Raw genomic sequence first — 12,241 nt, forward strand, 5'->3', positions numbered from 1 at the left:
ATTGCTTTTTTCTAAATCAATTATTGAGAGAGATACATTAAAATCTCCCACTGTAATTGTAGATTTGTCAACTTCTCTTTGTAGTTCTATCAATTTTTGCTTAAATATTTTGAACTTACTTTAGGTTCATACGAATTTAAAATTGCTATATACCTCTTTGTGAATTGAACCTTGTATTTGAGGAAATGATTAAAAACATTGCATGAGCTGCCAGAATCTTATTAGTCACAATACAATTAGTCAAATACAGATGAATGTATTTGCATGCTTCACACATCTCCCTTGGTCATTTTTCTATCGTTACATTTACTATGTGTAAGTTTTTTTTGCATATAAGGAGGAATTGGTTCACAAACTAGCAATGATCAATGTCCCTTACTCTATTATCATAGAGCCTAGATCACTGAGAGGGTCTAGCCCCAGCTCTGCTTCCAACGGACCTCTGGGACCTAATGTAACCTCTCCTAGATTTTCTTGAAGTGATTGAACTAAGTGAGTTCTAGAGACATCCCCCTCACCCCTACCCAATCAATGTACATCAATTCTCACTGTACATGCTTTTCTTAAGATCATCTTTTTTACCTACTCTTTCACTCATTTTCTCACCATATATTTCCTTTAATCTTCTGTAATAGGCATTGGAGACATGAAAGAGAGCAGATGCAACAATCTCTGGTTCCCAGGGCCTCACAACAGTCCAGGGAAAAGAAAAAGGTTAACACATTACAGCAATGTGGTAAGTGCTATAATTGAGGTATGAAAAGGTGCTAAGGTGGACAGAGGAGGAAATGTGCATGAGACTGAAGAACAGCAGAGTTTGGTTGGGGAGGCGGAGAAGGAAGGCACGAAGCAAGCGATTTCCAGGCAGAGAGACAAGTTTGGGCAAAATCTTAAGAAAAAAGAAAATAAGGCTTTTCAGGCCTTTGCAGAGATTTCAGCGTGGGAGAATGGCAGGCATCATATGTTACACAAGGAACTGAGAAATTACCCAAAAGGTAACTTGGTGTCTTTGGGCAGGGAAGTGATATGATAACATTGGATTTTAGAAAGATCACTCTGAGTGCACTGTGAAGGAAAGAATGGGCTATGGAACTGGGAGACGAGAGCAGGTAGAAAGACTAGTTAGAAGGTTATCATCATTGTCCCGAAGAGAAATGATAAGAATCTGAGCTAAAAGGTGACAGCAGAAGAGCAAAGAGATTTGATTAACATCATGGCACCATAATGGGCAGGACCCACTACCCAAAAGTAGTGGTGTTGAGAGAAAGTCAAGAATGACTCCTGGGAGAAGTAAGGAAGGTATGAAGCCTGCGTCAGTGAAAATGAAGAGGAAGGAATTGATTTGAGAGAAATGAATGAAGCAGAAATGTTAGAACCAGCTGAATGACTAGCTTCAGGGGCTGAGGAAGAAGGAAGAGAAAAGGAAGACCCCTCTATTCTTGGCTTAGACTAATGGATGGGATCATTAATCAAAATGGGAAAAACGGGTGAAGTAGATTTTGAGAGAAAGAAAATGCATTAATTTTTCAGCACATTGGACTGGAGGTGCCTGAGAGCCATTCTGAGAGAAGTTTAATTGTTGTGGAGCTAGCAAGGAGTTTACAATTGGAAATAATGATAGTGATACTTTACATGATTTATGACGTCTTATGACTCCAAGAGTTTTCCCAAGAAAACTAGGTTGCTTTGGGTTAAGGAAAACATGTAGTGAAGCGGGAGAGCTCCAAAAAGCTGAGCAGTGAAAAGAATGAAGACTCCGGAGGTTGCGGAAGGGGTTTAAGTTTGGGGAGTTTGTTTTGTTATAAAGATAGGCGGATTCTAAGCATTCTTACCAGCTGTCCATTAGTAAAAACGTGAAATTTACAAGTAGCTCATTAAACAGGGGTAAAAGACTTAAGTTATTAACACTAGACTTGGGACCATCTTAACTACACAGGAATGTTTGCACACTGCCTCCACTCACTACATCTTGAGCTTCTGCTCACCCTCATTAGGTTCTATGGGGCCTATACTATCAGTTGGTGGGTGCTCTCCTTAGGCTCTAGACACTAATCTTCCCTCAGTTCTGCAAACACAGGAAACCCTGCTATCTGAAGGCTTGCTGTCTCCTTTGTCTGGAAACTCATGCCTTCGCTTGCACATGGCTGGCTTCTCGTTTTTCAAAGCTGCTTTTTCAGAGAGGACTTCCCTGATCAACTTCTCAAAGTCGTACTCCTACCTTATTCTCTATCACAGCGCTCTATGTGTTTCCTTCACAGTACTCAATCCAATTTGTAACCACTTTAATTGCTCACATTTCACTGGCTGCCTCTTCTTTCACTAGAATGTATGTATCATGATGGCAAAGATGTCTGGCTTGTTGGTTTCTATGTCTTCAGACCTTAGAACAGTTCCTGGTAAATAACATGTGTTCAAAGAAATAGTTGTTAAATGAATTATATAACCCAATTTCTCCCTCTATCACCTTTCTCGGTTGGGATCATGCAGCACACTGGTTCTTAAATCCAAGGCCTTTTCTCACTGTGGACATACCAGGGGTGCCAAAAAAATGTATACAAGTGGATACTTTGGTCAACCGTTGCTCAAGCAGTACCTAGTTAGTAATCAGAAGCATCTGGATGCTGATGGTAACCACTTTGAGCACCTGTTGTAATTGCAAAAGTCAAACGTGACTTGTATTCATCTTTTGTTATTGGTATGTATTATTACAATTTTAATAGATTTTTCCTTTCTTACAATGTGTATACATTTTTTTAGTACCCTTGATATACAATCAAAAGAACTAACATGTATTGCACTTTTAGTAGATACCAGGCTCTATGCTATAAGCTTTATTCGCATTTCACTTCATTTTCACAATAATCCTCTTATATAGATAGGTGCTTTTAAAAAATCTCCATTGTACAGGTGAGGAAACAGGGGAGGTTGTATAACTTGGCCAAGTTCACATAAGTGGTGGAGCTGGGATCAAAATCTAGTTCTGACTTCAAAAACAAAGCAAAGCCCGGCCACTACTCACTTCAAGTGAGGGCGCATACTCTAGTTTGAGAAATCCTGAGTTAGCTTTTCTTATGTTGTGAGAGTACACACACTCTATCTAGGCCACATCCTAATCCATAAATTCAAATTTCACTCCCTGTTCCCACTTGGTTTCTGATGGCGGGAGCGGGGAGCAGTGGAGGGCTGCCTTGAGCTTCCAGCTCCCGGCTTCTCCCAAGGAAGATGCATATGGGAAGAAGAGATCCAAGAGTTAGTGCCTTATCTCTCAGCACGGAGGAAGAGGTAACCCGGGGCCTAAAAGCGACTGTCAGATTTTGGAGCAGAAGCCAATTCCCGAACCGCATCAGAGGCAAAAGCGCTTACCTTAACTGCCACCTCCGGAGCCGAGTCCACCGCCACTGCCAGAGACGGTTTGGCGGAAGGCGATTTAGTCAAGTGCATGAGGGAGTCGGCCGCTGGCAGCGGACACCGTCCGCTCTCACTGTCCGAGTCCGATTCGGACCCTGAACCCGAACCATAGGAAGCTGCCAGAGCCGCAATCGCAGCCGACATGACGGCAACACAACTTCGGCGGAGACCAGGCCCCGGCGGAAGAAGAAGCGGCTCCCAGGTCCTGACAGATTGCCATGGCACACATTATTTACTTCCTTTGCTACGATCATTTATGACATTTTTAAAAAATTAATAATATTATAATAAGTACAACATAACTGAGAATTTGGAAACATTTCTCTAAGGACATAGAGAGAATTTTAATAGCTTGTAACTTTCAGGACCTTCCGACTAAATTAAAGACTACGAGTTCCTATGTACCTTGCGGCCTCGAGGTCCTACACTCCTCGCGAGCAGCGCGACGGGAAGTGGGAGAGGCACAATGGGAAATGTAGTTTGGAGCGAGGGGGCGGGGCGGGGCGGGCAGGCATCTCTTTGACCCCGCCCCTGAATTGATGGTTCATTCAATTGGCTACCATCTTCCCTCATTCCCTGGTTTAGCACAGTTCTCTCTGTCCCCCTCCCCCAAACTGAGGATTGGGCCATACCATAAAAACCTCAGGAAAGGGGGAGAAGATTGATATTCATACCCGCAGATGAGTAAGTGGGCGGAGGCTGTTTTCCACCACCGCTGAACCTAGGCACTGGGGTCTGAAGAGGAAAGCGAGGATCTTAAGTGGGAAGACCCCGACTGGGGGAGTTATAGCTCCTGGTGGGAAGGATGGGAGGTTAGCTGGCGAGTCTAGCGGTCCCCCCTGCTTCAGGCGCGGGTCCCCGCGCCCAGTTGTGGAGGAGCGCGCGGGGAGGGGGCGGGTGGGGGGCGGCGGCGGCGGCTCGCGGTGTTGTTCGCTCGCGCGTCGAGCATACTGTGGGTCCGGCGACCGGCGGGCGCCGTAGGCGGCGTTCCCCGTGGCCCCATCCCCCGGCCACTGCTCGGAGCAGGTTCCACCCGGGAGCTTACTCTCTCGGAGGCTCTAGGTGGAGTCCCGGGAGCTGAGAGGGACCGGCGGCTGCCGCCGAAGCATGAAAAAGGGATAAGGCAGGAGCCCCCCAAGATTTCACGGTGAGCGCGAGTCTCTCAGGAATTGTTTTTTGGGGGGAGAGGGTGCTGGGGAGGAACTCTTTCTCACTGGCCAGAATGGAGAGTGGTGGTGTGGTGCTCTAGCCCGGCAAAGGTTACGGGGATGGGCGCGCCTCCCCCGCGATGGCCCCCACCCCCATTCGCGGGTTCCAGAGCTCCCGCCGCCCACCCGCCAGCCGGGCTGCGTGCCGAGGGCGACCGACAGCGGCCGGCGGGCGCGCAGGGGTCTCGGTTGCAGGGACCGCCTGAGGCTGCTCTAGGTGGGGAGACTGCAGGGCTCACCTGAGGTGCCACCGCCTGAGCGCCCGTGCCCTGCACCCATGGTGCACCCCCGTGCCTCCTCGCTGTCGGGGAGGCTGCAGCACGGGGTGGCGGAGAAGCCCCTTCTCGCGCTACGTGCCCGGGCTCTGTAAAGCAAGCTTATGCGTTTGCGTGTTTGCGCCGCGCTTCTGTGTCTAAACACATAACGGTAAAGCGAGTACGGGGAACCCTTTCTTCGCCTGAAGAGGAAGCGAAGCGGGGCGGTCGCCTCTGATGCCTGTTAATGGGGGGGGGGGGTGCCTCGGGCAGAGTTAGGGAGCCGCTCCCTGGGCTCCAGTGTCGGTCGGACTCGCCCATTGTGCCACCCAGATAATTATTCAACTATGCAGCATCCATTGCACCTTTCCCATTTTTCTTTTCCCCTTGCTACAGCGTGCCCCCTAGCTTCGGTACTCTGACGCCTTCTCTTGCACTTGCGGATGAGGAACTGGAGTAGTGATGAAAAGAAAGCACCCTGACCTGAACATTCACAACCTGCTCTATAGCCGATTAGTTAATCCCCAGCTAGACTAGGTACATTAAAACGACTTGGTCTAATGCTGTCCTTTTTTGTATAAGGCGTGTCTTCGATTATATTTTAAGTTTTTTCTTTGGTGTTGGATTCACGTATTAGCTAAGTCTTATTTCTGTCCAGTAATTTGTGTAATTGATTTATTGGTTATTCAGCCCGTCTAATGTTCTTAAAATTAATTTGTATGGTAGGTAACTTTCATTTTTCTAACGTTGATAGCACTATATCATAATTACAAATGCAGTTTCAGTCTTTGAACTCTCAGGAACAGTTTTTCTCATGCTCTAAGTTTGTTAGGAAAAGTATTTTTTATTTATGTCGACTATTTGAATAAAGTACATGATATAAAATTTTTCAAGCTTTGAATAAGAAAAGTTTTGTGTTTATTTTCAGTAACGATATTTGATTGCTAATCATAGCCTTCAGTTGAATGAAAGGAAGCATTTAATATTTAAGATGGGGTTTAACTACCATAATGTGCATTCCCTAATTTATCTAAATTTTATTTTTTATTCAGTTCTTTTCTTTGCAATATCATGTATTTAGTTATTTGTTACAGACTTTTTTAAAATCATTTTTCTAACTTCTACAGGATGGGTATTTTTACATGATCCACCTGAAAGATGAAATATTTTTTGAAAATGGAAGAAACAACTGTTGGTTACTTGCTCTTATGTTAAAAACTTTACATCTCATTATTTTAAAATAAATGATTCACTACCAAATATAAGTGTTTTCTTTTTGTTTTTGTAATTCTCCCTTTCCAGCTCTTCTTGCTTAAGCTGGTTGCCATAACCCTCTTGATAAAACGGAATTGCACATAGGCATTGCAGAGGCAGTTGTTTTAAGGTACGGTAACTGTTTCATGGCACTTGGAAGTGGCGCACATATAATATAATTTGATGGTGTAAGATCAGTTGCTTGGTTAGAAAATGACCTTGCATTTTACAAAATGGACACCTTTGTGCCTTGGTTTCCTTATATGTAAATGGAGATAAAAATACCCATTTATTCGATAAGTAGTATACGTAAATTCAGTAAAGATGTTTGCATAATGCTTTTAAAGAAAATTGAAATGTTTTAGCTGATGGATGATGACAAATATTTCGGTGTAAAATAAAATGAAAAAATGGCATTGGGATTTTCCGTGACATGTTAGAATGGCTGATTTATCAACATTGGATTTTGCTTTGGAAAGGTATGGCCTTAAATTGAAGATTGTTTCCCATCCATTAAGGATTTTTAATAATTGCAAATTCAATAGGTTTTATAGTTAATATGTACTTATAAATGTAGGTGTAGTTAACATTGATGAAAAAAGTTATATGACGTGGTAATAAGCAAGTAGAATATTGAATTAAGTTTGCGAAAAATAAAATCTCCAGAAAATATTAAGGCCTTTTTCACCAAAAAACTTATAGCTGACACAACCCAAAATACATAGTTGTGCTCATTTGTAGGTATGACATGGAACTACTTTATTTTTCAGGTTTGTAAATAACCATATATTCAGAGACAATGTCTGACTATTGTGTGATACTATACTTACACATTTTGCTTTATTTTTATAATACTCAGGTCTATCATTTCCAAGTACTTGCTTTTCATTATCACAGCTTTTGATTTCTTTATTGAAGGATTAACTCAGTTAATTTTCATAGCAAAAACTTAAAATGTTAATATTAGAACTTTTACCAAAAACAGTGCTTTTGGTTACTTTGTGGGGACACTTCATATAGATAAACTATTCAAAATCTTTAAAATTACTATTGGATGGTTCCTTTTGAGAATTAATGTGGTTACATTTTAAATGTTTTCTTAAGTGACCAACCAAAATTCAACTGTCATTGTTAACTTGGGTAAATACAGTTAACTCAAGATTTTTCTAAGCTATTTAGGGACAGAGACTGACTTAATGTTTACTGTCATAAATCTAAAGATGTTAGCATAGTGTTTAGCAAATAGTAGAGGCTTGTTTTTTTGTTGTTGTTGGACAAATAAAATGAATGAGTAAAAAGTATCCATTCATTTAATGTACCGAGTAGAAATTTAAAAAAAGATTTAAAAAAAGAGCCTTTGAATTTTAATTCATGAAACATTTAGCTTTATCTCAAGAGAAAAGACAAAAATATATTTTGAGAGCCTTTGAATTTCATTTACCTGTTCAGATATAATTCCTTTACCCGTACTTTTTTTTGAACTAGCACTAGCTATTGCATTAGGTATGCATTGTTAAGCTTCCGTTTGTGAAATAGTCATTTTCTTCTTACCTGTTACAGTTCACTTCACTTCATGAAAATGTACGTTAAAGATATTCTTTGTTTTTCCTAAATTAGATAGAAATATGTTTGATTCTTTTTGACTTTGGTTTTCCAGTGACATATTAATAAAAAGATGTATGTAAATTATATCCTGTGCTAAACGTGCCAAAATACCTAACTTTAAAAATAAATGGCTCCTGAGGTGGAGCTTTTTATAAAATGAAGCTTTTTATGAAATGTGTTTTTAGTTAACACATTTAGCTTCTAATTTTGAGCTTTGTGTATTGTGAATTACTAACTAAAATGAGATTGATTATACTTTAAAACTTATAAAATGGTTTACAACTTGGAACTTACTTTCTCAGAAACAAGATGGTTAGTGGTTAGATTCACAGACAGCCCACCAAATTTAACATAATTTACTTGAATTAGAGGATTAGGCTAATAATACTAGAGAATTTTTAAATTATATTAATAATAATTGTTATAAACATATTGAAAGTATCTGTTATACAGTGTACAACAATATTTCTATGGGAAAGTCCATTTAAATCTGCCTTGAAAATCTAGAAATATGTTTCTCTTTGTGTTAGACATGACAACATTATTAGGAGCTTGTCCTCCAGCACCCACTAGACAGGGAGAAGAGGATCTTCCATGAGTGGTGCAGCCTGCCAGCATCGGGGGCAAAGGTCAGAATGAGAGAAACTGGAAGGAGCTAGGCTCTTCTTTGTGACGTTGGACAAGTCATTTTACCTCTCACACAAGGGCTTTGCTTTTCTCAATGGGAATGTAGATGACCTCTGTGGTTCCTTTCACTTACAAATGAAATTCAAAGGCACTTAGAAGCTCAGTGTGACTTTTTCTGAGAGTTCATTTTCCCTTTCTAGTATAACTGTTTATATACTTCCTGTAAGGATATTTCTCCTTTCTGGATCTACCTCTGAAAAGATTACAGTCTTAATCTTCTCACTTGCCTATTCTTAGAAGCTAGACTTTTTAGGTTTTTAAAGGAGTGTTTTTGTTGTGGTGGTGGTTTTTATCTCTCTCTTTTTTAATTCCCAGCACCACCAAGAAACGGAATTAAGACGGTTTCTTTTGTTTTCCTCTTTTGAATTACCAACAACCTATAAGTAAAGTCAAGGTAGATTTTATTTATACTTTAGAGAAAGTTCGTATCCACGGAATCTCCAGAGATTTTTTTATAAGGAAAATTATTGGACCTATAGTTGTGCAGTGGGTGTATGAAGGTAAAGAGATGGAATATGGCCTTGGGAGGATTGTCAGATAATACTAGGTTGGTGTAAAAGTAATTGTGGTTTTTGCAATTATTTTTAACCTTTTAAACCACAATTACTTTTGCATTGACCTAATATATGGGGTATCTTGTATTTTTATTTGCTAAATCAGGCAGCCTTACCTTGGGTGCTATAGAACTCTGGGCTTGGCAGGAGTATGGGTGCTGTGGGGTTGGAGGCAGAGTGAGAAAGTGAGTTTATGAATTCCTTGAGGACAGGGACAGTTTTGTTGTTTTGGTTGGTTGGTTGGTTTTGCTTTGCTTCATTTTTGTGTTTCCAGTATTTCTTTAAGTAAAATGGGTAGTTGAGTGGATACAATTGCTATGGAATAGTAGGTAAGTAATTTTTAGGAAGGTGGGAAGATCAGGATGCTGTGAGAAAAGGGGTGATGAAACAAACACAGCTATGTTTGTCATACACATCGGCATATTTTGTAGGTTTTCTTTCTTTTTTTTTAAAGAAGAGTACATGAATTTAGTGCATAGACTGTGCTTCTACTTTGCCTGGAATCTTAAGGTTATGGTGTAAATCTTAAGTGTTTCTGCACAATGCAGCACATTTGTGTTTGAATTTGTTGCATAACATAGGAACCAAAAGTATGGTTACCATCACATCATCTAAAGATTTTTATGCTACTTCTGGGGTTGAAAGGCAGGCTGAAAGATGAGGTGTAGATCACAAAATCTTGGAATTTTTGCAACCGAATGGTTTAAAAGAACAGTAATCAAAATTAGAATTGTTCTGGAAAATTTGGAAAGCAGATTGCTTTAAAATAACACTTTAGCCAAGATGTGCTACACAGTCCCCTGGAGAAGCAGAATGGCTTCCCACATGGCTGTACTGCTCCTGCCTTCATAGTGGCACCAGTAATAATCCTAATAAAGCACCATTTTTTGAGCTCCTGTTATGTGCTGGGCACTGTACTAGGCGTGTGAGGTTTAATCCTCACAACAGTGAGGCAGTATCATTCTCATATTTATGAGGTGGAAACTTAGCTTTAAGCACTGACTGCTACAGAATCTTTCCCAATGCCAGCGAGAATTGAATTGCCCAGTCTCGTGATCACTCCTGACTCAGGCTTCTTCTCGATATAGGGAAAAAATGGAATTATTTTGATTTACTTATTAGGTAGCAAAACTGGAGGCACGTGTTGGGGACTGGTGCCAGAGTTCATGTGCAGATAAGAATAGTGTCCCAGATTACCATCCATGGAGTTGAGTGAAGGGGCTATATCATATCTTTTCACGGAGCATTCAGTTATTTTGCCAGCAATTTGCATACAATCAAAAGTTTACTGAATTGATTAGTAGAGAAACCATTACTTTGCTTTAATTTAAACATCTCAAATCCTGATTTGTTGTTCTTACTAGTTCAAAGAATGGATAAATTTTCTTTTGGGGGAGAATGGGGAGTCTTGGATGATGAATTTGAATTTGGGTTAATGAGACCTTGTGTTTTGTTGTCTGGCAGTCTGGTAGTAGGGTTATTTGTGTAAGTAATTTAGGGGCGATAGTTCAAGATTCTGGAACTAGATGGATTTAAGAAGAGAAGAGAATAAGAAAGAACTGGGATATAACAAAGCTGTTGACTCCTGACAATACTTACAGAGTGAGAATTAAACAGAGAGCCAGATGAGCAGAAGGTGTGGTCAGAGAAGATGCAGTGCTGCCTTCTGCTGTGACTGTTTTGTTGGGACCAGGAGGTAAGGCCTCGTGGTCCGGGGCAGTTCTCCTTTGAAGAGGAAGGTGAAATGCTAGTGAAGCAGAAGGGAAAGAAAGCCAAAAGTATGCTGAGGGTTTTGAAAATAGAGGAGAGTGAAAGGGTAACAGGAGTGTGGTAAGGACAAATAAATTTTATAATGAGCAACTGGATTGGTAGGATAGAATATTAGGTCTGAAAGGGACATTTCAGAGATGGAGTTCTTAGAGGTGGAACTTTTTAAGTCTGTTCAGATACTTGATGTGCCCAGTAGTAGAAGTGAAGGTGCTATCAGGTATCATAAAACTCACAATTTTCATTGTCAGTCTAGTCTTGGAAATGAATGAAATAAAGCATGTCTCTTAATGGATGCGTATGTAAAGGATTTAGTTTCGTTCATTAGCATTAAAAAGAAAATGTAAATTTCTTTTTTGTAATGTTACACTAAGTACAGAAAGATGACATTAATGACCTGTCATCAGTTGAATATGAATTTTAAAATATATTTCTTGTAGTAGGGATGGATTTAGGAATTCTCCAACTACTTTTAAATTCATTAAATTTTCTCATTAAAAGTCTGTTATGTGAGAGGTCATAAAACTGCTGGTTAAAACAGTATTTTCTGTAATATCCTTATGGAGTCTTTTTTAGGTTAAAATGAGATAATTGCTATAAAGAGGCTTTTGAATCAAGTCTATACTAATGTAAGATATTACTGTTACAGTCCCATGGGATCAGGACCATAGTTAAGGCCCTGATTTACATTTTAATGAAACATTTAGTGTGGTATTTAAATATTTCTAATGTAATAAATGAATAGAATAAATATTAAGTATTTGTCTTGGTATTCATCAATTTAGCTTTATTATTTTTAATTTTTAAGTGACTCCCTATACCAGGAATATTGAACTTAAACTAAAGAAAGATGGTGATGGTCTATTGAAAATTTTCACGTATCTTTTTAACATTTTTGTTTCTGTTTGAATCTGTTTTTCATCTGCAGCTGCCTCCCCCAAATAAAGGTAGAATTATCTATAATTGACTTTATTTGAGAATGACAGTGAACCATACAAGTTCTTTAAGTTAGATAGATATAGGTGTATATCTTTAAGAAAATTAACATGAAATCACTAGTGAAGTGAATATGGATAAAAATAAGAAAAAAGGTCCAAGCACTAAGTCTTAGAGTACTCTAAAATGTAGATATATAGAGATGAAAAGGAGAAAGGAGGAAAGCCAGGAATTTGAGGTCTTCTGAAAGCCAAATTAAGAAAATGGTTTCAAGAAATGAACAACTGTATCAGATACTATTCAGAGGTTGAGAGAAGAGGCCTGAGAATTAACTACCAGATATAGCAGATAACTGACCTTGGTGAGATGGTTTGGTATAGTGCTGGAAATGAAAGCCTGAATGGGACAGACTTACGTGAGAATTCGAGGAGAGAAATCAGAGAACTCATTCAAGGAATTTTGCTATAAATGAGAACGGAGAAATCAGGGTGTATGTGTGGGAGGGGGGAGGTGGTAGGTAGAGTGGCTGGAGGGAGAAGTGGGACCAAGAGAGGTTTGTTTTTGTTGA

At 39.8% G+C, this 12,241-nt stretch overlaps 2 protein-coding genes across 12 annotated transcripts in view; one reads left to right on the plus strand and one right to left on the minus strand.

The window, feature by feature from the left end:
- Nucleotides 1-3,613, minus strand: part of CDC40 (cell division cycle 40) — a 43,481-nt gene extending 39,868 nt beyond the window's left edge. The window contains exon 1 of the mRNA XM_019735041.3: nucleotides 3,364-3,613. Coding sequence (XP_019590600.1) covers nucleotides 3,364-3,552 — 189 coding nt within the window. The 5' untranslated portion in view covers nucleotides 3,553-3,613. The remainder of the gene's footprint in view (nucleotides 1-3,363) is intronic.
- Nucleotides 3,614-4,078: 465 nt separating this feature from the next.
- WASF1 (WASP family member 1) overlaps nucleotides 4,079-12,241 on the plus strand; it is a 49,587-nt gene continuing 41,424 nt past the window's right edge. For 2 of the 11 annotated variants that reach the window (XM_019735043.3, XM_019735048.3), the window contains exons 1-3: nucleotides 4,110-4,555; nucleotides 5,267-5,407; nucleotides 6,173-6,254. The gene's annotated coding sequence lies outside the window, so the exon portion shown is untranslated. Of the gene's footprint in view, nucleotides 4,556-4,620; nucleotides 4,834-5,266; nucleotides 5,408-6,172; nucleotides 6,255-12,241 lie in introns of those variants that run through there. The other 9 variants (XM_074333423.2, XM_074333427.2, XM_074333425.2 and 6 more) reach the window with 8 other exon arrangements.

This window comes from Rhinolophus sinicus, chromosome 2 (genome assembly GCF_057876585.1).
Source record: "Rhinolophus sinicus isolate RSI-liver-muscle chromosome 2, RSI-T2T, whole genome shotgun sequence".
NCBI lineage: Eukaryota > Metazoa > Chordata > Mammalia > Chiroptera > Rhinolophidae > Rhinolophus > Rhinolophus sinicus.